Source organism: Aedes aegypti, chromosome 3 (assembly GCF_002204515.2).
Source record: "Aedes aegypti strain LVP_AGWG chromosome 3, AaegL5.0 Primary Assembly, whole genome shotgun sequence".
NCBI lineage: Eukaryota > Metazoa > Arthropoda > Insecta > Diptera > Culicidae > Aedes > Aedes aegypti.
Window position 1 is genome coordinate 109,482,937 of NC_035109.1, and position 26,942 is coordinate 109,509,878.

Below are 26,942 nucleotides of genomic sequence, written 5' to 3' on the forward strand. Positions count from 1 at the left end.
AGATTCGTGCTCTTGTAGATTTGAAGTGTGGCTAAACTGTCTGATAGTCTAGAGGTTATCTAGAAGGTTTTTTCAAGGTGAATACTGCCGTTATACGCATAAATGTCCCATGTTCCAAAATATGAAACCGAGAAAAACGCGATTAAAGATTTTAGTATATTTATGCTCCGTATTGGTGAAGGTTATGACAAATTTGAATAATCTCTTCATAATAATATGAGGCTATGGGTGTTCTTTATATTCAAGAATTGGTTTTAGCGAAAGAATTTGAATTTTGCTATGAAATTCAAAGTGGGACGGTTATGCCTAGAAATACCGCGTTTTGAAGGAATTTCTACGCATAAGAGTCCCACTAATTGTAGCAGACCGATTTTGTACAATCAAATTGCTCTTGGTGGTAGCTTTGACGAGAGTTTTATACCGAAAATGGAAGATGTGTATTTTAAAGCCTATGTTGAGGGTCCAAACGAAGGCTCGTGTGGCATGTAGCAAAGTGAAGCCGTATATGGGTATGTGAATCAATGCGGTTAAACAGGTTGGTAAATGCTGGGCATGGCGTACCATTGGGTACCTTGTGTACCAGAAGGAATAAAATAGACCCCTTTGAGTGGTTCATAGCCTCCAATTATAAATGTTCCTGAGCTGGCTGGCCCCTAGATTTCTGGAGGACCATAGTGCACAGTTTGGCTTAGAGTTCTACTCTGGCACTCGGACGATGCTCAGCCGCCCCTGACATCGGGAACAGACGCTCAAGGTTTGCAGAAGCAAACCGTGGGGGGATGGGAACCCGTCAGCACACGACCAAAGTTCTCATCTGGGTTGATTACCCGATCTTCTCTTAGGTTGTTCGAACCCCAGCCAATACCACGAGAGGTTAGGGATAGGGCAGAAGGTTATGGACCACAAGAAGGAGTCTATTTTATTCCTTCAGGTATGCGAAGTACCAATGGTACGCCATGCCCAGTATTTACCTACCAAACGAACCATAATGTGGCATTCAATTTTCAATTAGTTGTAGGTTCTAAAAAATCGTTAACATGAATACAACTTCACACCGCACAAAAATACAGGTAACAGAAAAATGTTATTAAAACATGCGCTCAGAAAACGAGAAACATCAAACAAAATATACGTGGTCAAGCAAGTTGCTGAAACCAGAGTTGCTTAATATCAATCATATCAGCTGATGGCTGATGGTCTAAAACTATCAATATCACTTGCGAGCTATCAATATCACTTTGATTTGACAACCAACATCGCACTCTAGATCAAAATCACTGCAGAATGAGTGATCACGTGGTCATTATCCATGCTATTGATGTTTTTCAGTGACCAACACATAGTTTCAATCTATCCGCAACACTGTCGAAAATATCGTACTGATAAATTGCCATTTTATCTGCTCAATTTAAAGCTAAACTTAACCCATCAGTGATATCCATAGCCTATCGCCATCAATGCACTGGTGATGGAGTAGACAGCATGATGTTGATGTGATATGGAATGATCCGATTTGTATCGCAGTCGGCCTGTACAAATCAGCAAATTTTAAGCATTGATGGTGACATCGAGCAACTCTGGCTGAAACTAGATAAAATTTTGGGTCAAATGCTTCTGGATGCATCCAATTTCATTCATTTTTCAAAAAGTTTCAAGAATTTGAATTTAAAAAAAAAATTTCGCCTAGCTCAATTATTTAGTCTATCCCTGTACAACACCTGCCTCTGAACACTATTGTGCCAAACAGGCAATGTTCCACATGGGATGTAGAGCCAAATAAAAGGTGATATAAAACGATTTGACACAGCTCAATGAATCCTATAAATTTAGTATTTTATTTGCAACAGTTTTTGGAACATACATAGTGGGACAGATATGCGTAGAAATTCAGTAGCGAGACAGTTATGCGTAGAAATTCAACAGTGGGACAAATTGTCTTGATATGCTTTTCATAGAGTGTTCGAACAAAGTATATTTTTTTTTAATTGTTTTCTAATAATGTAGGTAAAAATAGACTTTTTGGCAATTAGGCGTATAACGGCAGTTGAGTCGTGTCTAAAATTTCATTGCCTCTTGTTTACTATGATAATGATTTTTTGATAGTTTTATTCAAATTTTATTCAACAATGCATAAGATTTAAATAAATCACTAGACAATAACATCAGGAATACAATTCAGTCACGTTTCAAGTCGACGCCTTCAGGTACGCAATCAGATCAGCGCGCTCGTTGGGCTTCTTCATGCCCGGGAATATCATCTTGGTACCAGGGATGTACTTTTTCGGGTTTTCCAGGTACTCGAACAGCGTGTCCTCATTCCAGGTGATACCCTTGTTCTTGTTGGCGTCGGTGTAGGAAAATCCCGCAGCCTGACCCGTTTTGCGCCCAAAGATTCCGTGCAGGTTTGGCCCAATTTTGTGCTTGCCGCCGGCTTCCACGGTATGACACTGCGAACAGCGTTGGACGAATAGCTTCTTCCCTTTCTCAACGTCTCCTGCCGGGATGCCCATGACGAAGAAACGGTTGGTGAACTTGAGTGAGATATGGATATAGAACCCTGATGGCACTACGAGTTTGCGCTGGGATTTAACTTGACGTTTGGAATTTACCGAGCTACTGTGATTTGAAAGAAAAGACCTGTATGGGGCTAGTCCAATTGAAAATCAAGTTACTCAGGACTTAAAAAATATTCTCAACCAAGAGAACATTTTCGAAAATTTGTGGGAGACTGATTTGGAAGAAGTGAGAACTATTATTAAAAATTTCAAAAATATGAAAGCTCCTGGCGATGATGGAGTTTTCTACATTCTCATCACGAAACTTCCAGAAAGTAGTTTATCATTTTTAGTTGATATATTTAACAAATGTTTTCAATTAGCATATTTTCCTGACAAATGGAAAAATGCTAAAGTTGTTCCAATTTTAAAACCAGACAAAAGCAGAAGCTTCTAGCTATCGTCCAATCAGTTTGCTTTCCTCCATCAGTAAACTTTTTGAAATAGTTATTTCGAACAGAATGATGGCCCACATCAACGAAAATTTATTTTTTGCCAATGAACAGTTCGGATTCCGCCATGGACATTCGACTACTCATCAACTTTTACGTGTAACAAATTTGATCCGTTCCAACAAATCTAATGGCTATTCTACTGGTCATGCTCTTCTAGACATAGAAAAAGCATTCGACAGTGTTTGGCATGAAGGTTTGATTGTACAATTTTAAAACTTTAATTTTCCAACATACATTCTTAGAATAATTCAAAGTTATCTGTCAAATCGCAAACTTCAGGTTAATTATCAGAACTCCAGATCTGAAAGACTGATGTTCCTCAAGGCAGCATTTTAGGACCAATATTATACAATATTTTCACATCTGACTTACCTGAGTTACCTAAGGGATGTCAAAAATCCTTGTTTGCGGATGACACAGGCCTCTTCACCAAAGGACGAAGTCTGCGTGTCATCTGTAGTCGATTGCAAAAAAGTTTGGATATTTTTTCTCCATACTTGCAAAAATGGAAGATTTCTCCTAATGCTCAACTCAACTAATAATATTCCCACATAATCCAAAAGCTCTTTATTTGAAACCTTCAAGTAGACATGTTGTCACGATTAGAGGGATTCCAATAAATTGGTCAGATGAAGTTAAGTATCTAGGGCTCATGCTAGATAAGAATTTAACTTTCAAAAACCACATTGAGGGCATTCAAGCCAAATGTAAGAAATATATAAAATGTCTCTATCTCCTTATTAATAGAAAATCAAAACTTTGTCTTAAGAACAAGCTTTTGATATTCAAACAAATTTTCAGGCCAGCCATGTTGTATGCTGTACCAATATAGACTAGTTGTTGTAATACCAGGAAGAAAGCTCTGCAGAGAATTCAAAATGAAATTTAGAAAATGATTCTGAAGCTTCCTCCCTGATATAGTACCAATGAGTTACATAGAATATCCAATGTTGAAACATTGGAACAAATATCAAATAAAATAATTAATAATTTCAGGCAAAAATCGTTACAATCTTCTATTGCCACGATTAATGCGTTATATGTTTAGGTTAAGTTAGGTTAAGTAAATTCAAAGCGTTTTTTTTTTCTCTTATAAGCAGGTGAAATCAACTCACCTGTAAAATATCTGAACTGCTACGGCAAATGAAATGTAATATATTGTTAACAAAACGTTAATAGAATCTTAAATTTGTTTTACCAAATTAGGATGATAGTGTTGTCTAATAACACAGAACGCCTAGATATAAGAAATGCATGTAATGTTTGGAATGATAATAATAAAGAAATTAAAAAAAAAAACCTGTTTGGGGCTCTGCACTGTTTAGATTTTGTATGGGATTTTAACGTTTACTGGCCTTGCTGTTTAATAATTTCATTGAAGAGTGAAAGAGAGGGACTGATTTTTATGCAGAACCCCATACCAAGGTGTATGCATTGTACTCTGTAGCAAGAGTGGCTCAATCGAATGTGTTCAGGTGAAACAATATGCTCACTTGGTGAAGAAAACCAGAAAGGATAAGTGAGGAAGGGCTGGCCGTTTTGTTTACAAACATCTGAGACAAGTTGTTGAACGATTGATTTCTGATTGGTTGAAGAAAGAGTGTTGTCAAGAATTATTCTAATACGGTCGCACCTGCTTCTTGTGTGCTCTATACTTTTCCTGTCTTTTCTACAATTTCGGCCACGGAGTAGTGTTTGATCCTTTGACCTTATCGTTTGCTCCAGCGGGGGCGGGCGATGAGAGCAGGATCAAACATGTCGCGCGTCGAAGTGAAATAGTGCCGCGATCGCTTAGTAGTGTTTGATCTATTGATCGCGTCGGTTGCTATTGCGTGGGCGAGCGATGAGCACTTGTTCGGCGTACAATGCGATTATTGAATTATCTCACGAATCCGGCTAGACGTGATTATATCATGGATCGCATCACCAAACATTGGTGACTCTCAAATCTCTAGCTTATCCCACTAACCCTATATCCTTTCCATGAAAGCTGTGGAGATGCAGAGGTGATCTCGGTCTTTAGTAACCAGGCTTGATAATGCCGCTCAACATCATTAGAGCTCGGTGAAATACTCTAGAGCAGCGTGCTGCCTTTGCTTCTTTGCGAGGGAGCGAAAAAATGCTAAGCAGAGAGGCAACGAAAAATGAGCGAGGAAGATGCAGCACAAAATACAACAAAGTAAAATTCGGGCGGCAGACTCAAGAGTTCTTTTAGAGTGTGAGTTAAGGTGAGCATCGCAACAAGAGAAAGAGAGAGTACCTAAAAAAATCCTCGCGTTTTCTTGCACTCTCACTCGAATCGCTTGAGGATTTGTGTTGAAAATTTTGAGTTCTGTTTTTTTCTCATCATAAAAACGGCAAAATCGCCTCCTCTTTGCCTCGCAGAGGAGTTTCTATCAAGCCTGCTAGTAACAACGGTTGTCGAACTAATATTCCTTCCCTTCCCCGATGACCGTAAGGACGTGGCCGGCGCCGTTATTGACTATTAAAATTTGAGCTCTCGATTTGTGCACATTGAAGAATGGTAAGCTAACTCCAAGCCCCATTCATTAAATCTCTGTGCAACTTCGATTGTTCTGGTCAATCACAGAGTAGCAACTACGATTTGTACGGTCTCTATGCTTAAGCTTATGCTTATTTTGGTATTGCAATGCCCCTTGCTTCAGCAATGGATTTTGTTAAAGTTTCGAGAGCATAATACATATCAAGCTTTATTTGCAAACAAATGTTAACATCAATATTACTATCCATGTTTCATAAGTATTCCAGTCGGCTCAAAAATAATTGAATGTGGAGCTGATAGAATTGAGAATCGCTTCATGAGATATTTGAAATGTAACAGGGACTTGACCAGAATCAAATTCACCGTGAGTAGACAGTTGGCTCCATATTCAATACTCACGTGCAAATGACGTTCCGCAGTTTGTCCAAATTTTCGTTGGCAAAATACCAATAATTTCGATCACATCGTTGAACGTCTTTCTCGATACGATGAAGATTCAATCCAAAGGATTCCAACAGTTCACTCTGCAAAAGTTAATGAACAATTACATATTGCATCACAAGTATTTCAAAAAAAAAGTGTATCTTACACTATAAATTCCTCCATTCGAACTCGCCGGCGACACACAGGTCGACTTGGGTTCCTGCAGCGCATCCAACTGGCTAGTCATTCCCTCCTCGGGCAGAGCCTCTAGCGTATTGTTGTTCTGCTCTTTGGCATCGTTGATCATTGTCACGTCAATAGACGCATCGGTCACAATCACAGCTCTTGGATGGCCTGGTGATTGCACCGGGCAGTTATCGACTTCATCGTGGACTTCCGAATCTCGGATCGCATCTTCCTCGTCATTGGGCAGTACATTTTCGTTGCTCGTTACTGGCAGCATATCGGCCACGTCCACAAAATCGTTGCCCACCGTGGCGTAAGATGAATCCGACGGCGAACTTTTGTTACTGTCTATGTCCCGGCTATGTTCCGAGAGGGGAAGTTCAAGTTTGTCCAGAGAACCCAGTTTTTCCCCTTCTTCAACATCAGCTTTCTCTGGTTCTTCTTTATGTTCTTTCTTTGCATCCCCTGGCAGTTTCGATCTGGAAGTTTCCTCGTCATCCTCCATTTCAGGTTCCGACATATCCGAAAAGCCATTCTCTTCAAACACTTCATTCTCCATCTCCTCTTCTTCGGCGTCCTTGCTCTTGTTCTCCAGGCTTCCACTGCCTGAACTGAGCTTGGCAACTGCAACTGCCGTCTTCTCCTTGTCCCTCTGGCGAACAATGGCTTCGACCGCCAACCATTCACTCATCGTCGTCTCGTAGTAGTGTTTCGTGGTCTCATCCAAATCAGCACGTTCTTCCGGTGTTGTTCCGAAGGTATAGTGCCCCAACAAATACGGCCATACCTCTTTTCGTATGTCGTGTTCAACTCCGCCGTAATAGACCAAACGATAAACCTCCTGGTCATCTGCAACCACTCCCCTATCATCGTGTAATTCGTCCCAACGGGCTTTGGTTAGACCTTCTTCAGCACCAACTGTTAAAGATTCAAGAATGTATTATTTAATATAGAAAACTTGAGCTCATGAATATTACCGTCTGGAGTAATCCGACCATTGACTAAACCTGACAAATGGGTCCGAACCGTAGATAGATGTCGACAGTATGCCAACCAACCGTAAAAGGCGCGGGAGATTATCTGTCTCTTCATCGTTGAGCAAACAAGGGCAATACTTGTGGATTGGTTCGTTACCGGCTGCAATGAGAATAATTTTACAATGATCTCTTAGTGCACTCTTCAGAGAAACTTACGTTTGGACTGTCAATGGACATCGCATCTATCGAAAGACTTTTACTGGAGCAATCGCTGCTTTCGTTCGTCGAGCAACTGCTCAGTTGCGCCCGGTAACGTGGGCTGGTCCGTCCCAATTCCAGGATTGGATGGTTTGCCACTACAATATGGTATGAATACATTTATTCGAAAACATGAAACCCTCCTATAAAAAATATCATACAAAATTCATCGGTGTTGCCTTTGTTAACGACGCGAAATACGTAATCGATCGGCAGTTCATCGCTGGTGGCTGCCTCCAAAAGAGACGGCAGAGGTCTGCGACGGGATTTGTGCGGCCAAGGGAAGATTCGCCCGATGCCTCGTTGCGACCAAAGTGGCGGGTCAAGTTGACCATGGGGTAAAAGACCTGAAACAGTAAAAGAATTTGTTGTAAAAGATGTCTCTAGTGCTTCAAAGAAAACTCAAAAAAAAAAAACAACCAGTCAGAATTGGAAATTTCTGTTGGGATTGCTGTAAACATTCTTAACACCCCAAGAGTTACCACATATATTTATTCAGAATTATTGTACCAGAGTCACAGTGCTTACTCCAAGGATATCTCAAAAAGTTTGTCTAGAAATGTCTGCAGTTTAGATGCTACTACAGATTAGAGAAGATCCATATATTGGACTGAAATGATCGTGATGCTTGGGGATGCTACTATGATCATTAGCCAAATATTCCAGTCTGCCCACTATGGCCGGTTTCCATACAAACTGGCGGCCAAAAACATGTTTTCCATCTTATGTCGTATTTATGAGTTTTGTGATACAAATTTGATGTTTCATTTTCAAAAACAAGTTTTCGAGACTAACTTTTGAGTAGGGCCTATAGCTAAATAATAAGTTTTAATACTAATGATGCATATAAGTCACTTATGCGATTAACGTTGTGCAAATCATTATAAATGTTAGCACTTACATACACGCAAAAAAATTGTGCGGTAAAAACTACCATTTTAGGGTGTTAACTTAAGCGCTCGCACCGGCAATTTTCAGCAGACCAGAAATGCGCTTGATTTTACCATGTCTGTAGTTGGAATCAGATTGTTGTAAATTATTTCTGTCAAATGTACCAGTTATTCGGTGGGGTGTACCGTAAACATAGTAAATAGGTCTGAATTTGCATGGTAGTTTTAAGGCGTAGTCAGCTAAAATAGTTATTTTTACCACAGAATTTTTTCCCGTGTAGAAATTATGATATGAATATTTTAGCGATATTCAGTAATCTTCTGAATCATTTTTTAACTGGTTTCGATAGAAAAAGCCTAAAAATATTGGAAAAATTCAAAAAGCCCTGAATCAAAAAAGTGCAAATTTGTGCAGCTAAATTCTTTATGATCTTTTAGTTTACACCTCAAAGTACCCTTGTAAACAAATTTTAGCCTGGGACAACTTGGGACAAAAAAGTATGGGATGTGTAAAGTCTAGATAGAAAAACAAATATATTTTTTTCAGTGCACTCCCCGCATTTTTCCAACCTAAGGTACGAATTTTTATTTCATTTTGTTTTCCTAAGATAGCTTTTTGAATAAGCTTTCGGACGGTGTATAAATATCTATATAAAATATTACGATTACGCAGTATATTGTATTCAGTGGCGCGGGAAGTGGGTAGGACAGGTAGGACATGTACTACGCATAAAAAACCTGGGTAGGACAGTCAAAGGATTGTCCTACCCACGATTCATAAAAAAAAACGAGATCAAAGGAAAGCTTGAAAAACAAACTAAATTATTTATCATCTGTTCAATATACACACAAACTCAATCAACGCGTTTTAACATCGTTCTTATTTTTATGGAGGATGAAAGACACGATAAGGTTTTCCATGATATTCTCGTGCCTAGTGAACATGGTTTGTGCACGATCCCCAAAAGTTCTGGCTCGCGAGAAGAACGATTGAGAATATCTATATTGAAAATCCTGGGAATCTAGCTGTAAAAATTGCTACAAGAAACTTCTTTAACCGTTAGAAAAACAAATGAAGCAATTATCTACGGCATTTCTGAATTAATCAATGGATGCTTTCTTGAAAATGTATATGGACAACCCTCTTTATATGTTCTGGAACATTGCCGTAAGCATTCCTGGAAAATAATACATGAGAAGTTTCTGACACATTTTTAGAGAATTATCAGAAAATTTATGAAGAATCTTTGGATGAAGTAATAGATTTATCTATTATTATTATTAGCTTCATTAGGGAGATTTTCAGCCCGTGGATGGTTCATCTCCTATGGATTAATCTAGTTCCAGTCGCATCTTGTTATACACAGCACAAGTGTGATGGTTTAGCGTAGCGTGTGATCACTCTATCTGATCTATCGAAGCATTGTCGAATCTCCTAACGTTTTTCAGAGATATTTCTATAGCATATGGTCTCTATTTCAATGCAAGTCTTTAAAAAGTCTCTTTTTAATGGAAGGTCTCTAAAATAGATATTTAACCCAAAATAGTCTCTGGAATCTATTTTTTCCTTATTCCGCTCGCATTGAATTCTGATGCAAAATTGTACAGGCTCCAAAGAAATCTTCAGAGACTATAGCGGGTTCAACAGGCTCTTCAAGAATTTCGTCTCAGATTCCCTGCGGAAAAGCTTCAGGAATTATTCAGAATACTTCCAGGGTCTACTACAGCGATCTCTACAGAAATTCTTCCAGAATCCTCCAAAGGATGCTTAGAAGAATTTATCCAGAATTTGCTCCTGGAAATCCTTGAGAGCTCGAATGCTGTTACCTCCAGTAATTTTCTGAGGCCTATTACTTTATTTTTTTTTTCAAAACTATCTTAGAATTTCCTCTATATATATTGTCACTAACCCTTCAACAGAATTCTCCAGTTGTTACTTTAGAGGATTATTCGATGTGTTGAAGAGTGTTCGAAAAAAAAGCTTAAGGGGTTTTTCAAGAAACAATGCAAGAATTCCTCCGCCTGTTCGTATGGAGTGCTTCAAGAATTCATCCACGTTTCCTCTCATAAATCCAAAATTCCTTGAGGGGTTCTTCAAACAAATCTACTTTTTACTACACAGTTAAAAATTATGAAGATTACACGTCATGTAAACTTCATTTATGCGATGTAAACATGAAGTTATGTAAATTTAAGTCTGGAATCATGTAAATTTGTGTTATATGTCATGTAATCACACAGAATTCTGCTGGATTACATGACATATAATTGAAGATTATATGACATATCATGTAAATATCTATTATATACCACGCTCCAATTATGTGCATTATATGTCTCAGAAATTTATCCGTTTCGTTCGTACTGTGTAGAAATTTATCCAGCATTTCAACTTTTAGTTTTACCAAACATTTCTTAAGAAGTTTCTCAAAAACAAAATCCATTCAATCTTCAAAAGTTTTTCTATGTTTTCTCACCAGTTTATACTACAACATTTTTTTCTAACAATTTCAACAATTATTCCTACACAAATTTCTATAGAGATTCTGTCCAATATTTTTCGAGAAATTTTTTAGAAACTCCTGCGGAATACTATCTCGAGAATCGATTATCTTAGCAAACTTATCTAGGAAAGCTTCTAAATCTTCCTAAAGAATCCAAGAGTTATTTCAGAGATCCTTGTTTATTAAGGGTGGATTTAAAACATACACAATTTTTATCTAAGGTTACTCTAGGATTTTCTTTAAAGATAACTCATGGACTTGATTTCTCAAAAAAAAAAAAAAATCATGACGTTTCCCCAGAAACATTCCTAGAAAAAATCTTTCAACAAAGAAATAAAAAACTTTCAAAACTTACTTAAGGAAATCTCAAAGAATTACCTACTGAAGAAGTTTCTGTAGAAATCTTAGAAGGAATCTTTGGAGCTATTGCTGAAGGTATTATTAGAGAGAATCCCTAGTTGGAATCTTATAGAAACTCCAAAAGACAATTTTAAAGGAAATTCGTAGCAATTTCTGGAGAAGTTATAGATTGAATTTTAGAAGACGTTTTGATTGGGTATCTTGATGAATCACTGGATAAAATCTTGAAGGAGATAGGACTTTCCTGATGAACTTCTCAAAGAATTTTTGAAGGAGTTCAGATCATTTCTGAAATAATCTTTGAAGAAGTTTCATTCCTGTGGTTCTCCTTCAGGAAATCCAGGTTGAATTCTTGAGGTATTCTTAAATTTTTTTTTAGGAAAACTTCTTAGGAAATGAGCCACCGACCAAAATGACACTTGAGTCTCTCACATATAGTAACTTTCAATTTCCAGTCCAATCCAGTTAAATTTTTTTTTAGGAAAACTTCTTAGGAAATGAGTCACCGACCAAAATGACACTTGAGTCTCTCACATATAGTAACTTTCAATTTCCAGTCCAGGGTCAAAATTTTTTTTAGCTTCACTGTGCACAAAATATTTGGCCACATTTGTCCTACCCATGGTTTCGGACGTGGACGCGCCTCTGATTGTATTCCATGTGTACTTTGTGTTTACACTGAATTTTTGATTTTCCTTAAAAACTCTAACTTTGACATACTGTATCAATTAAACTACAGAAGATGTTGCCCTTATACCGTTTTGTCTCAAATTCCGAACAGACTCATATTCCGAACACTCGGTTTTTGTATGGCGAATTGGTTGAAATGTTTCGCTGAAATATATCATCGAATCACCACGAAATGGCAGTCAATTGCAATTCAATTTTAAGTCTTCCAATCTATTGTGTACCTCGGGAGTAGTGATGATACTGTAGTTTAAGGCCAGAAAAACTAGCTCACATGAATTTATTTGCGAAATTATTCATTCGAATACGATTTATTCGTGCTGTTCGGAATTTGAATCAAGGTGTTCGGAATATGAGACAGAATGAACACAGTGTTCGGCATTTGAATCAAAATGTTCTTACATACTTTTAAGTAAAAATAATATTAAACAAGTTTTGAATAACAATTTTATCATCAAACCCAACAGCTAACAGTTAGACTTTGCGAAGGAATTAAAATTTTCACAAATATCAGCTAATTTATGGCAATCAGATGCATTTGAAGTCACTGTTGGCCTTAAGTGTTCGGAATATGAGTCAAAACGGTAATCCAGGAATATCTTAATAGAAGTGTTTACTATGGAATGATGTACAAGAAAATCCTATAATCTTTGATCTTTTGTGGTATACCCGTGTCCTTGTTTAGTGCATGTCGTTCTACTCCATTACTATTGAGAAATAATGAAGTAGTAGTTTTTTATACAAATATCATTCTTTACCATTTTGCATAGAGCCTCTTTAGAAAAAGATACCGCTATTTATACCTTTTGGAGAAAACAGTTTGTCACCATTGAACTCTCAAAAGCGCGCCCCTTAATCAGGTTCGGCCACTATGCTGGTTGAATGATATTGATTTTGACCATGCACGTATCAAATTATTGCTTCTACTTATAAGCTTCAAAGTCGTTTTTGAAACTGTGAACAGGTTTCATCGCATGAGACATTTAGATTCCTTGCAACAATATGTTTATTTTAGAAGTGAGGAGGTCTGCTACTCCACCGATTCGGAATCGTTTCCCTCCTAGGTATCGAAAGATAAACTCTTGGACTCGGAAAGAACTTGTCTCATGAGTTGAAACCAACCTCAGATGCTGATTGAGCCATTTTTCCATTTCGACCTCCTCATCATCTAGGACAAATAGGTGGGTCTTAGTGGCTTGTTACTCTCTTATACTCTTCCGACCGTAACTTATAAGTATTCACGAGAACAGATACAACAAGAGTACAATATGGTAGATCTTACCCCGTAACGCACCTCGAAAAGGTGATCTACCCGCATTACGGGAAGTCCTACAACTATACAGCAGCTTTGTTCGTATTATCACTGTAAGTACAGTATGGCCCACAAAAAAATGCGAAAATCGTCATATCATGTTTTATGGTAGTTTTTATAAGGAAAATGTGAACGAAACATAAATGTAATTCATTATTTGTATTGTTTAATCTATTTAGACTCAGTTTTTCGCTTTGGACATATTTTTTATCTGTTACTTTCACCTTACAAGAGAGGAATTGGAAACACACTTTCAAATTTTTCCATGCAGTCATCAAGTTCAATATCTTTGTGATGAAAGTTTCTAAAACATCAACGATGGGATGAGATTCTTCATAGGCTTTGACTCCAGCATTCGCCCATGTCAAATGACAGAATGGGTTCATACCTGGATCATTAGAGTTTTGAACATATTTTCGAAAAAAACGGTTTATTTTGGAGACCCGTGGTTGAACATTTATATAAGTGTGATAAGCTGTTTTGCTCAAAACCTTTGAGCTAGTATTGATATAAGTCCTATCTACCCGAAGGAATGAATGTTTTCCTCAAAAAACTGTTTTGGTCCTCTGTATTTATTTTTAATTGAACTTTAACAAACAATACCGGCATATCAAACCCATAAGACGCAAATGCCCTCAAAACTAGGACCCTGGAATTTTTTTTTGTGATCACGAGAAACACGTTCTCTAAGAACTCCTCCATCATCTGATACCAAACAAACTAATATTTTCAACAATAAAGTGTGATTTCCGAAGGTGGCAAGTTTATCACCATAGTATACGACAATCAGTAGCGTAGCGGAGTAGTATAGCGGACAAAACCTTCTAACTTCTTTGCTTTATTACATTATTCAAGACATCAAGAAAAATATGACAAAAATTGACCTAGATATAGGCTTACCAAATGGTATCCTTTGGGAGGACATGTCCTCCTTTTTGATCATATGTCCTTCCGTCCTCCTTTGGGCTAAAAATGTCCTCCTTTTTCAAAGTAATCGAACATAACATCTCATACCTACTTTCTCGTTAGATTCTCTCCGATGAGGATGAAGGTGTGTTCATTTTAAACGTGATGGTAGATAAATTAAGCAAGATTCCATTGTTGTCTTTTTCTGCTATAAGTTTGTGAATTTTTAATGTTTTTTTAGGTACGTGATATGGACATTGCCTAAGGCTTCCGAATCGAACATGGAGCAGATTATTGGTCTTCTTTCTAGATAATATTTGATAAGCCTTAGAAAGAATACATGTGTGGACTTAGATTCGCCACCTTGCATGTTCAGTCAAAAAGACCTTTGCATGTTTTCTGAGAACCGAAAGAGATTTGGAAAGCATTTAAGTTTTTCAGAAATATTTTTTCACCTGAATTTGTCAATCTTACAGACACATTCATTATATCTTAAATAATTCATATAAAAGAATGTTCCCACTCAGTTTTATTTGTATTTGGCAGAATAAAAAATCTTTATCAGCACATTTTGCGAAAAAAAAATTCTAAAAACTACATTATCAAATGTATGTTCCGTTCATTCAAGAAACAACAGATCAGAACTTTTTGCAATTTATATAGCAACACCTTTATAATGTTGATAACGAAAATAATCTCAGGTATCTGAGGTTGCCATTAATATAAGTCTTGTGTTTGAAAAAGTAAAAAAATAAGGTTTGTGTGGTTATTATTACTACTTATATTTATAAAAGTGTCTTTTCACCCAAGACTGATTTCATGCTGGAAAGGAATCGCTCAAGAAAGCTCTCACTGATTCCTTGCAGCAAATTTCTACAGCGATTCTTGTTTGAACTGATATTTCTTCTTAAATGCGTACTGCTTATCAGAAAAGAAGCGTTTTCTTGTGCGGTTCCTTAAAAGAATTTCCCATGCATTAAGATAGGTCAATAAATGACGTGTGAGCAGCAAATCAGGGTTTTAGCCCGATTTGCTGCAGAAACGGAATCGCTAAAGAAATTGCTCGTCGATTTCTTGCAGAAATTTTCTACAGCGACTCCCGTTTGAACATACATTTCTTTTCAGCTGCGTACTGCGATCATAAAAAAGAGCTTTCTTGATCGATCCTTGCAGGAATTTCCCATGCATAAATATATACCAAAAAAATAATTTTTCAGCAGCGAATCAGGCTCTAAGATTTGTTTAATATGGTAATACTTTTTTGCCTTACCGAAAATTTTTCTAATGATATCATAAAGCTTTCTTGATAAATTATTCAATTATCAAAATTATTGAAAAAACTTCTTTTCATTTTATAAAAAAATACATAATTGATTTGAAGCACACCTAAATTTACTCTAAATTGAGTGAAATTTTTACCAGAAGTTCATTTTGCAATGAAAAATCAATGTATTGGTTGACTGGGGAGTTTCCAGACATTTTTGAAAATATGAATAGGTTCACTGTACACGCTATTTTACTTCGGGATTGTCATGTATTCATAACGTTTCATAACGTCATTAATAGCTATAACTAGCTCAAATAGAGTTCCAAAATATTTCCCCAGGCATCCATACTGTGTGACCAATCCACTGGAGTCTGTCGATTTACTAAAAACCAATTTTCTTCAGAGAACGCGCTCGAACGAAGCACACGCATTTAGTTAGTTTACTTTAGTCATAAAGCATAAATTTTGTCTCGGCTCTTCAGCTCACAGTTCTTATCATTGTGCATTACATGCATTGCGCTTGTAAAAGTAGTAGTAGTAGCGCAGTTGTAGAAACATATAAAGCAAAAAGTCTTGTCTCTTTACTTTTATGAAATTCATGAAATAGCGTGAACAAATTATATATATGAGCAATAGCCTCAGAATTCCTACTGCTTGGGCATATGTCAAATTCTATAGAAATCCTGAGCGAGTTTCTAATAATACAACTGAACGTTTTACCTAAGATGTTCCACAAGAATTTTCGTCCTAAATTTTATTTAGTTTTGCTAGGAAAAATTTGACAAAATGGTAAAATTCTTAAAAATTAGATTTTTACATGTTTTAACGGATATACAAGGACTTGGTTTTGACCCTTTTAAGAATCGACCAGAATAAAATAAGTGATAGTCTGATCATTTATCGTATAAGCAATGATAAATATATTTTTCAGATTTTTATTCTACGTACTTTATGACCTAGCACAAATTTCGTGCAACAAAGTCGCTAAGATATAACGCAATTGTGCAAAACTGTAAGAGGAGACAGAAATGTAGCATCATTAACAAACAGATCGCAAAAAAATCGCTTAAAACTCAAATTCTGCATCTCATAAGTGCAAGAATAAAATGTGTGAAAATCAGATTTTTATCTGCACTGGTCTCGAAATGGCATTATGGTAAAGTCGTGCCCATACATTCTGGGTAACCCTTATACGACTGTAGCTCATCTTCTAAAACACATTTAATACTCATTTAAAATTGAAATTATAAGAATCTTATTTTTGTTTTCTACGAAAGTACGGGTTTAATTTATGGATCATGATCACTACTTCATGCGGACCGCAGGTGGCACGTTGAACATCACTGTTGTATACCATTCTGAAATAATTTCTCTATGAATTTCACATCCATTTTACTATGAAAAATCATATAAAAAGCTCAGTCAATACTCTGTTTTTAAAACACCATATGTTTTGTGTACAGTAATTGCAACACATAACTTAAAGGAGCCTTTCTCAACTTACCGAATTTTGTCGAATTTGACGCTTGGGCTTAATGGATAAACTGATTTTTAATTAAATTGAAAAGTCATTTTGTTTTATTATACCAAGATTCAAAGCAATTTTTTGTAAAAACATCTTTTCACGAATACAGAAAAACGTTCCATTGTTTTTCTGTAATCCTGCACAGTTTTCAGGGAATTTCATTTTTAACTATTCAAAAATATACCTATAAGGTATAAACGTGACTCCAATTTGTTCCAATATACGAATGGACGCATATGCGTACAACTACAGTAGTAAACTAATAATACTTGAAAATTTTGAGGTGTTTTGCACATATTTGATCATAAAATCAACACAATGAAAGAAGAATACGTTTTTGACCTTCGGACTCGGTTTTATGAACTGTCATTCCTGTAACATGGAACAATCGTGTTTCCACCAACAGTAAAGTTTTACTATGCTATGTTACTTCTAGCCTACTGCAAGAATAGAGGCAATGATTTCTATTGCAAATTGCTGCGCTTAAATATCATTCTAAATGTTGAAAATTTTGAAAACACATTTAAGGAGTAAAAGGTTCATGGTATCGCGCTAATTTAATGCAATTTTGTTTATTTCATTCAACTATGCGTGTTAAAAAGGTTAAATATACAATCGACTCTCCACATCTCGATGTTCTATATCTCGATATCTCTCCCTATGCCGATGATTACTTGGGTTCTTTCATTCTGTATACAATTTCTCTCTCCACGTTTATATAATCCGTTTAATACAGGATTTTTTTAAAAACGCCAGGAAAATGTTCATAACTAATAAACAAATTTTAGCGTAATTTCTGGATAAATCATTGCAAGCTCTCTGGAAAACATGTTTGATAGAATTGCATCCAAATACCCGAAGATCAGTGTTGGTAGACTCAAACTCAAATCTCAATCAAAAAGCTTTCCCGTCAGAGCAAACTTTATCTGTGATCAGTCTCGCCAATCTCACTTTTGAGATTCTCAGACAAAATCACTCAAGGGAGGGAGTCTTGACTAAGCGTTGCGTAATTGGGTTGGAAGAACCGTTACTTATTGTAACTTAGGGAGGAGGGGGGGAGGAGGTCAAACATTTCAATTTTTAGCGTTACCTTATTTTTAGATTTTTTTCTAATTTAGAAAGTATGATTATAGTTCTATCAGCCAAACAAGGAATTATTTCTATGTGCGAAAAAGCTGTGGAAATACAAGACAATGAGTCAATTGGACGAGTCAACTCATTCATGATTTTCTGCCTATTGAGTTGCGTAATCGATGACTCACACATTAAAAATCTAGAGCATAGTTATGAGAATTTGAGATTCTCACAATACTGCCGAAGACATTTCATAAAACCCATCATCAGCACTATTTTCAGTGAAAATCCTAGGAAACATTCCTGGATGTATTTAATGAAGAATCCATTCAAAACTCATGATGGAGTTCCAAGAGAGCTCAATCAACGAATGTTTTAACATTTCCCATAGAAATACCTGGAAGAAATTGAGGAGAAATCACTTAAAAGGCATTTCCCCAGAGATTCATCCAGAGATCCCTACAGGGATTCTTTCAGCAAATTGCCCAGGTAATTTTTTAGAGTTCCCTTCAGCAATATACCTAGATAACCTTCCATTGATTCCATCAGAAATTTATCCAGCTTATCCTTCAGAAATTCCATCAGGAATTTCTCCAGAGACTTCTCAAGGGATTCCTCCAAAGATTTCTCCAGTTTTTTCTTCAGTAATTATTCCACAGAATATTCCACAAAAATCTCTACATCGGCTCCTTTAAGAATTATTCCAGATGTTTCTACAAAAAATCCTCCTCGGCTATTCCACCTGTAATCTTGCAAGAATTTCTCCAAGTATTTAACCATGGATTCCTCAAGGGATTTTCTCAGGAGTTCCTCCATAAAATTCATCAGGGATTTTTCCATAAATTTTTCGGTAGGTTTCTTCAGAGATTCATCCAGGGTTTTCCCAAAAATGTATTCAGAAAAAGAGTACCGGTAGAAAATCATTATAGAAAAAAACTCATTAGATTTCTTGAGGATTTCATGAAGGAATCTCTGGGCGAATTTTTGGACGCCACAACGAATCTCCGGAGAGATTCTGGATAAATCACTAGAGGATAACCAGAAAATAAATTGTTGGAGTAACTCATGTAGCGATTTTCTAGGAGGTACCTTTGGGAGAATCCCTACAAGAAATTTTTGAGAAATCCCTTAAGAAATTCGTGTAGTATTTTCTTGATGAATCCCTGGAGAAAATCGTGGTGGAAACCCTAGAGTAATTTCTAGTAGAATCTGCGATGAATTATCCGGAAAAATTCCAGTAGGTATCCCTACAAGTATCCCTGGAGTAATATCTGAATAAATCACTGGAGAAATATCCGGAATAATCTTTGAAATAAATGAATCCTTGCAGAGATTTTCCAGAAGAATTTCAGGAGGAATCGCTTGAAGAATAGGGTCCTAAAGCCCTGTCCCAATTTTAGTGCCAAACGCTTAAGTTTAGGCCATAAACACATGTTTACTCAATTTTCTAATGGTTTCCGTTGGTTTAAGCTCAAAAAACATATTTTTAGATTTTGTCACATCCTTTGGCTTTAACTCAAATATTGGGTGTATTTTGTTTTCTGTGTTCCTTACGAAATGTCAGATAGGAACAACCCCAGTGGTCGAACTAAAACCCCTGTGGTGTTTTTGTCGACTAAGCGAACGTCAAACATGATCAAAAGTGTCAAGGTTCATTAATGGACCAAATTTTTAAATTAAAGTTCAAACATGATATAGCTATTATTTGAGCGGGAAAAATTGCTAAAGTAGTAACAGTAACATGCTCTTTCGTGTTATTAAATAAAAACAAGATTTCATTAAAAACTTTAGGACCCAATTGTTGGAGAAATCTCTGGAGAAATCCCTGGAGCAATCGTTAGAAGAATTCCTGGAAATGTTCCTGGAGGAATCCTTAGAAAAATTTCTAAAGAAATCCCAGTAAACATCTTATAGGAGGAATCTATGAAGGAATCACTAGGATCGCTGAACGCATTAAGGAACTTCTCGCAAAATCTGTAGATGAATTCCCTGGAAAAATCCTTGGAGGAATCCTTGGTTTAATCCAAGGAAAAATTGCTGAAAGTTTTCCTGGAGCACTATCTGAACGAGTCTAAAAAATTTGGTAGCGATCAAGAGTTATTCTTTGCGAAATCCCTAGTGAAATTTCTGGAGAAATCGCTGTAGGGTTTAAAGTCGAGATTATATTGGATGAATTGCTGGTAAAGTCCATGGAGAAATCTTCGAAGGAATTTCTTGGAAGAGTCTCTGGAGAAATTCCTGTAGGAATCTATGGATGGACTGGCAATGTTTGGCAAAAGCCTGACGATATACCGTGTTGATTCGAAGTGTCCAGATGCTTCGAATCCCGAACATCGGCCTTAAATCACCAAAAAAATTTTTTTGACGACTGTTATACATGGAGAAAGTAGAAGACATCTTGATTGTGGATTCTAGTCGAAAAAAAATCCGGAGTTTGGATCAAAAACACCGTGAAAAAGGCCAGTGTCCGGTTTTCAAAGCGTCCGGCAAATCAATGCTGCACGGTATATAACGCATTTTCAGATGATTCTTTACCAGATCTACGAATGCTGGCAAAATCTTTGAACTATCCAAAAATCAGATTAAGTTCCTAAGTTTCGTTAAAAGTTTTCGTTGAAATAAAGGGAAAAGTCACGGAATTCAATGATTCCCCTCCAGGCTTCACTCATGTCACACAGAATCCATACTAACCTGTCTCCAAGCAGCTTAGAAACGCCGCCATATGTCCTCCCTCGGGAAAGTGTATCGGCGGGCGCTGAACACCGTCCTGTCCAACCAGGATGATTGTGCCACCTGTATCTCCACCCCGAGCCTGGTGGCAGTGGACATACACGATCTCGTCCACGTTAACGTTCAACGCATAAGCCCAATACGAACTCTTGTCGATACACTCCGATTCGGTGTAACCATTCATCAGCTGATTCGGTGTCCACTTGATGGTCAAAGATTGAATCGTCTGATGCAGGCTGAGGTACCCGGGCATCGGTTCACTTACGTCCTTCTGTAATGATGAAGAAATGGGTTGAAATACGGAGATATCGAATCGTGGCTAGAGGAACTTTACCGGCAGTACAAGCACATTGTTCTTTCCGTACAGCAACGTAGCGCGGGAATTCTGATGCAGCGACTCTACGTAGTCTTTCGAGGCGGATACCAACGAGTTGGACTTGAACGAAGCCATGCTGCCCTCTTCGGAGCTGGTGTGTAGGCTGCGTTTGAAGTTCAACATCGGTCTACGGTAGGCTGGGGATGATGGATTTCCCGAGCTGATGCGATGCCGTTGGACCTGTTGAAAGTTAGTATTATTGGATATGTACAAACCAAGTAAAAGAGCAAAAGAAGAATACCAACCAACTCGTCTGCCGGTGGATCTGTCCAGAAGTGGTCAGCAGTTTTAGCACGCGAGTAGTCCAGTGCGCAAGGTCCTACCAGTAGGGAGCTTAGTATGGAGCCGTAGTCTGGATCGGCAACAAGAGAGTCTCGTTCGTAATACCGCGTTGCGTTTGTCACCAAGTGGTCGATTATACGAGATAGTTTCTTTTCGTACAGCGCTAATCGGATCCAGAGATACCTATGAAATACAAAGAATTGGTAATCTTGCAATTATGCAATATGAATACAAACATACTTCACAACAGGTGGCGTAGCAGCAGAGGACGTTGTCGATACCGAATGACTGCTACCTTTCTTCAGAATGGGTGGTTTGATGGTGCTATCACTACTCGAAGAAGACCTCTTATTCGGATCGTTGTTTTCAATTTCCTGAACTTTCTTACTGATAACAGCAGCCTCAGTGCAATGCTATGCGATGAATGAAACAGAGCATATTCGGCAAAGTTAATTACTAGGTCATTTCGGCATGGTCTTTCTACGACCTATGGGTAGCTATGTACAAAGTCTACAGTTGATTTTCACTCGGAAAGCGTTTACAAGTTCTCCCATAATTACGTCATAACACACTAATCCTCTAATGAAAAACAATCGAACTGGGAGCAGGATATCCAAAATGCTCTACTACAAAACCGAAACAGAGCTATGTCGTTTCCAGGAACGGAAGCCAACAAACACAGGAGATATTCAACAAAAAACGCTACATCTTTTATCGCTAATCAAGATGAACGGAAGTCACATAACAGTACCTGCCAGAGAGGTTCACAAAATGACTCACAATCCAATTTTGCTGTTAGTGGGATCTCTATGGTCAGAAACAGATATTGAGGGATTTTTTGGACGGGGCTTGAGGAGTTTGCTAGTAATCCTATATATAGGAGAGTAGAAATTGTGGGTAGACGTTTCTATGAAGGGCACTCATCACGCATCAAAAGCTCTATATTTCATTTCAGTCCTTCTGCGAACTCACCTTGGCCACCTTGTGCAGCAGTGCCGTAGTCGAGGAAGTTTTGAACAAACCAAGGGCCCGCCTCCGTAAGCCTTGACTGAGACAAGCTTCTACCGCAGCGCAGAGCGAAGTCACCGAGCCGGATTCCTCGTGGATGTACTTCTTGGTGACGGCTTCCTCCATCACCTGTTTCACCTCTTTCTTGACAGCTGCTATGAGCTTTCCTTTAAAATCAATATTATCTGAGATTCGATTGGTTTTATTGGTTGATTGGTGCAGGTTTAAAAACGGGTGCAGTGTTCAATTAACACGTGTATGTGTTTTCGTAACCGGAATGCATTTTGTTCACAAATGATATTACCAATTTTCGGAAGCCGGTGGATTAACGCACATGACGAGTGGTTCACAAGAACCGTGGAATCAATGTATACAGGGAAGAAGAAACAAGAACAAACATTTACTAATATACACCGACCAACGCAAAACGAAAGCTTACGGTCTAATATGTACAGTGGAACAGAGATATAAAAAGAAACAGAAACGTGTGCATGAATTCAAAGAAACCTATCAAAATGTCTACTATAATAGCTCAAACAAACAGACCTACAGGCTAAAAATACCCTCATTCGGTAAAACTCTTCTTCATTTTCTTGACATTACATCCCATTAGGAAAGAGAGTCCGTTTCTTAACTGTACAGCATTTCTACTGCTATGCATACAATCATTTGTTTGACAAGTTTGTCAATTGCTTATTCTGTAAGATTTGAAGCATTTAAAATAATGTAGTTCATCACGAGTACAGTAAATTCTGGTGAAACTGATCGGTAGGGTGTGAGGATAATTGAAATATATACCCAAAATAGATTTCATCGGCGAAATTCGTACCAGTTTGATTGTTTTGTTTAAAGTAAATGAAATTCGAGTTTTTTTTTATTTGCCTACATTTAGACGTTTCAGGAGCCCAGATAGCCGTAGCGGTAAACGCGCAGCTATTCAGCATGACCATGCTGAGGGTCGTGGGTTCAAATCCCGCTGGTCGAGGATCTTTTCGTAAAGAAAATTTTCTCGATTCCCAGGGCATATAGTATCTTCGTACCTGCCACACAATATACACATGCAAAAATGGTCAATCGGCAAAGACAGCTCTCAGTTAATAACTGTGGAAGTGCTCATAAGAACACTAATCTGAGAAGCAGGCTTTGTCCCAGTTGGGACGTAACGCCAGAAAGAAGAATTTAGACGTTTTCTGTGAAATTCTTGAAAGTTAATCATCTACTATTTCCATAAATAATAAATAGTTGAGAATTTAGCAATCATATTTGGATTCAGGGAGTCCAAATTGAGCATGTAGATGTTGTCAAAACAAACAATCATCGTTTCAACATGTTATCAATTTCACCCCCACATGGGATCCCCGATGTTTTTATTTAAGTAATGATTTCAGCACTAAAATCTTTGTTTTTAATTTCTTTACTAGTATCATTCCAAAACATTACATTCATTATTTCTTATATCTAGGTGTTCTGTGTTATTAGACAACACTATCATCCTAATTTGGTAACACAAATCTAAGATTTTATTAACATTTTGTTAACAACATATTACATTTCATTTGCCGTAGCAGTTGTAGCAGTTAGGTAGATCCTAGGACAGGACGTGACAGCTCAACTATGACTGCCCCGTTGTTTTTCTGCCGATAATCTTGACGATACAATTGCCAGTGTTACCAGTATCCTTTTTGAGCAAATATTGTGAACAAATTCAAATATCAAGGCCCATAATTTAATTGTTTCTTGCACGTTTCATTCATTTACTGCGATAGAGGATGTTATGTTTTTGAAAACTCACATTAAAATTCAAAACCGGCGATACTTTTAGAGAAAATTGAAACAAAATCTATTATATTGGTCTAAATAAGGTATTTTTTATATATTTTAGTGTTGTATAAATACATGCTTTGTATTAATATCGAATATAAATAGATTTGAAACAAAATGATTCCATGAAAAATTTCCAAACTTTTGATGCAAACTCTAATCGATGAACTAGCAACACGGCCGGGCTAGCAACAAAGTGCCCTGTTGCAATCCAACTCAACGATGTGAAAGTAGGCTTTTGCCAAAACGACCAATGAGAAGTGGTCTTTTTTAACAGGCAATTGGTTTCGTTTTTGTACTTTGACCTGTCACGTCTTATCTTAGGGTAGATCAAGTAGGCGTAGGGTTATAATAGATCAAGTTAGCAAAGGTTCAGATTGACACATAATTGTACATTACTGATCGAGCCGTTCAATAAACCAGACGTTATAAAAAAGCTTCTTTCAATAACTTCTACACAGTTCAGATTTTTTACAGGTGAGTTGATTTCACCTGCTTTTAAGAGAAAAAAAAACACGTTTTCAATTTACTTAACCTGACTTAACCTAAACATATAACGCATTAATCGTGGCAATAGAAGATTGTAACGATTTTTGCCTGAAATTATCAATTATTTTATTTGACATTTGTTCCAATGTTTCAACATTGGATATTCTATTTGTCATTGGTACTATACGAAGGAGGAAGTCTCAGAATCATTTTCAAAATTTTATTTTGAATTCTCTGCAGAGCTTTCTTCCTGGTATTACAACAGCTAGTCCATATTGGTACAGCATACAACATGGCTGGCCTGAAAATTTGTTTGAATATCAAAAGCTTGTTCTTAAGACAAAGTTTTGATTTTCTATCAATAAGGGGATAGAGACATTTAACATATTTATTACTTTTGGCTTGAATGCCCTCAATGTGATTTTTGAAAGTTAAATTCTTATCTAGTATGAGCCCTAGATACTTAACTTCATCTGACCAATTTATTGGAACCCCTCTCATCGTGACAACATGTCTACTTGAAGGTTTCAAATAAAGAGCTTTTGGTTTATGTGGGAATATTATTAGTTGAGTTTTGGAAGCATTAGGAGAAATCTTCTATTTTTGCAAGTATGAAGAAAAAATATCCAAACTTTTTTGCAATCGACTACAGATGACACGCAGACTTCATCCTTTGGCGGAGTGGCCTGTGTCATTCGCAAACAAGGATTTTTGACATCCCTGAGGTAATTCAGGTAAGTCAGATGTGAAAATATTGTATAATATTGGTCCCAAAATGCTGCCTTGGGGAACACCAGCTCTTACAGGAAGTCTTTCAGATCTGGAGTTCTGATAATTAACTTTAAGTGTACGATTTGACAGATAACTTTGAATTATTCTAAGAATGTATGTTGGAAAATTAAAGTTTTTTTTATTTTACAATCAAACCTTCATGCCAAACACTGTCGAATGCTTTTTCTATATCTAGAAGAGCAAGACCAGTAGAATAGCCTTCAGATTTGTTGGAAAGGATCAAATTTGTTACACGTAAAAGTTGATGAGTGGTCGAATGTCCATGGCAAAATCCAAACTGTTCATTGACAAAAATTGAATTTTCGTTGATGTGGGCCATCATTCTATTCAAATTGACCTTTTCAAAAAGTTTACTGATGGAGGAAAGCAAACTGATTGGACGATAGCTGGAAGCTTCTGTAGGATTTTTGTCTGGTTTTCAAATTGGAACAACCTTAGCATTTTTCCATTTGTCAGGAAAATATGCTAATTGTAAACATTTGATGAATATATCAACTAAAAATGATAAGCTACTTTCTGGAAGTTTCTTGATGAGGATGTAAAAAATTCCATCATCGCCAGGAGCTTTCAAATTTTTGGATTTTTTTAGTGATAGTTCTCACTTCTTCCAAATCTGTCTCCCAGGCATTTTCGAAAACGTTCTCTTGATTGAGAATATTTTCGAACTCCTGAGTAACTATTAAGAGTCCTAAATTAAAATTGTGCGCACCTTCAAACTTTCCAAAAAGGCTTCCAAAAAGGCTTAGAGCCAGGGTCCAATTGAGAAATTTTATTTTCAAAATTTTTGTTTCTTAATTGTACAAAACGTTTCTTGATTTCTTTCTGCAAATCCTGCCATATATTTTTCATAGCAAGATCGCGAGTGCGTTGAAATTGCCTTCTCCTCACGTTTTTAAGACGGATCAAGAGTTTAAGATCATCGTCTATAATCACGGATTCAAATTTTACTTCACACTTTGGAATTGCAATGCTCCTGGCTTCAACAATGGAATTTGTTAAAGATTCAAGAGCATTGTCAATATCAAGTTTATTTTTTAAAGAAATGTTAACATCAAGATTAGAGTCAACATACGTTTCATATATATTCCAATCGGCTCGTAAATAATTGAAAGTGGAGCTGATAGGATTGAGAATCGCTTCATGAGATATTTGAAATGTAACAGGGACATGATCAGAATCAAAATCAGCATGAGTAACTAATTGACTACAAAGATGACTAGAGTCGGTTAAGACCAAGTCAATCGTAGATAGATTTCTAGAAGAGGAAAAACATGTAGGGCTATCAGGGTATTGAATTGAGAAATATCCTGAAGAGCACTCATCAAATAAAGTTCTGCCGTTGGAATTACTTTGAGAATTATTCCATGACCGATGTTTGGCATTAAAGTCACCAATGACAAAAAATTTTGACTTATTGCGAGTCAATTTTCGCAAGTCAGTTAGAAACAAATTAACTTGCTGTCCAGAGCATTGAAAAGTCAAATAGGCAGCTATGAAAGTATATTTACAAAGCTGTGTTTCAACAGAAACACCTAAAGTTTCAAAAACTTTAGTTTCAAATG

The 26,942-nt window shown here is 37.0% G+C and overlaps 2 protein-coding genes across 3 annotated transcripts in view; both read right to left on the bottom strand.

The window, feature by feature from the left end:
• LOC5570003 (small G protein signaling modulator 2) overlaps positions 1 to 26,942 on the bottom strand; it is a 53,233-nt gene that overhangs the window by 5,736 nt on the left and 20,555 nt on the right. The window contains exons 2-11 of one of the 2 annotated variants that reach the window (XM_021849901.1): positions 22,243 to 22,445; positions 21,511 to 21,683; positions 21,234 to 21,453; positions 20,947 to 21,168; positions 20,574 to 20,883; positions 7,519 to 7,704; positions 7,316 to 7,455; positions 7,100 to 7,259; positions 6,103 to 7,040; positions 5,913 to 6,037 (exon numbers count right to left, since the gene is read on the bottom strand). In XM_021849901.1, coding sequence (XP_021705593.1) covers positions 5,913 to 6,037; positions 6,103 to 7,040; positions 7,100 to 7,259; positions 7,316 to 7,455; positions 7,519 to 7,704; positions 20,574 to 20,883; positions 20,947 to 21,168; positions 21,234 to 21,453; positions 21,511 to 21,683; positions 22,243 to 22,445 — 2,677 coding nt within the window. Of the gene's footprint in view, positions 1 to 5,912; positions 6,038 to 6,102; positions 7,041 to 7,099; positions 7,260 to 7,315; positions 7,456 to 7,518; positions 7,705 to 20,573; positions 20,884 to 20,946; positions 21,169 to 21,233; positions 21,454 to 21,510; positions 21,684 to 22,242; positions 22,464 to 26,942 lie in introns of both variants that reach the window. The other variant, XM_021849900.1, reaches the window with a different exon arrangement.
• Positions 1,626 to 2,721, bottom strand: LOC110677914 (cytochrome c-2-like). The gene has a single exon (XM_021849902.1). It carries the CDS (start codon positions 2,508 to 2,510, stop codon positions 2,187 to 2,189), a length of 324 nt encoding a protein of 107 aa, XP_021705594.1. The 5' UTR covers positions 2,511 to 2,721; the 3' UTR covers positions 1,626 to 2,186.

Coding starts and splice junctions, on each gene's coding strand:
- LOC110677914 (XM_021849902.1), bottom strand. CDS start 2,510: ATGGGCATCCCGGCAGGAGACGTTGAGAAAGGGAAGAAGCTATTCGTC.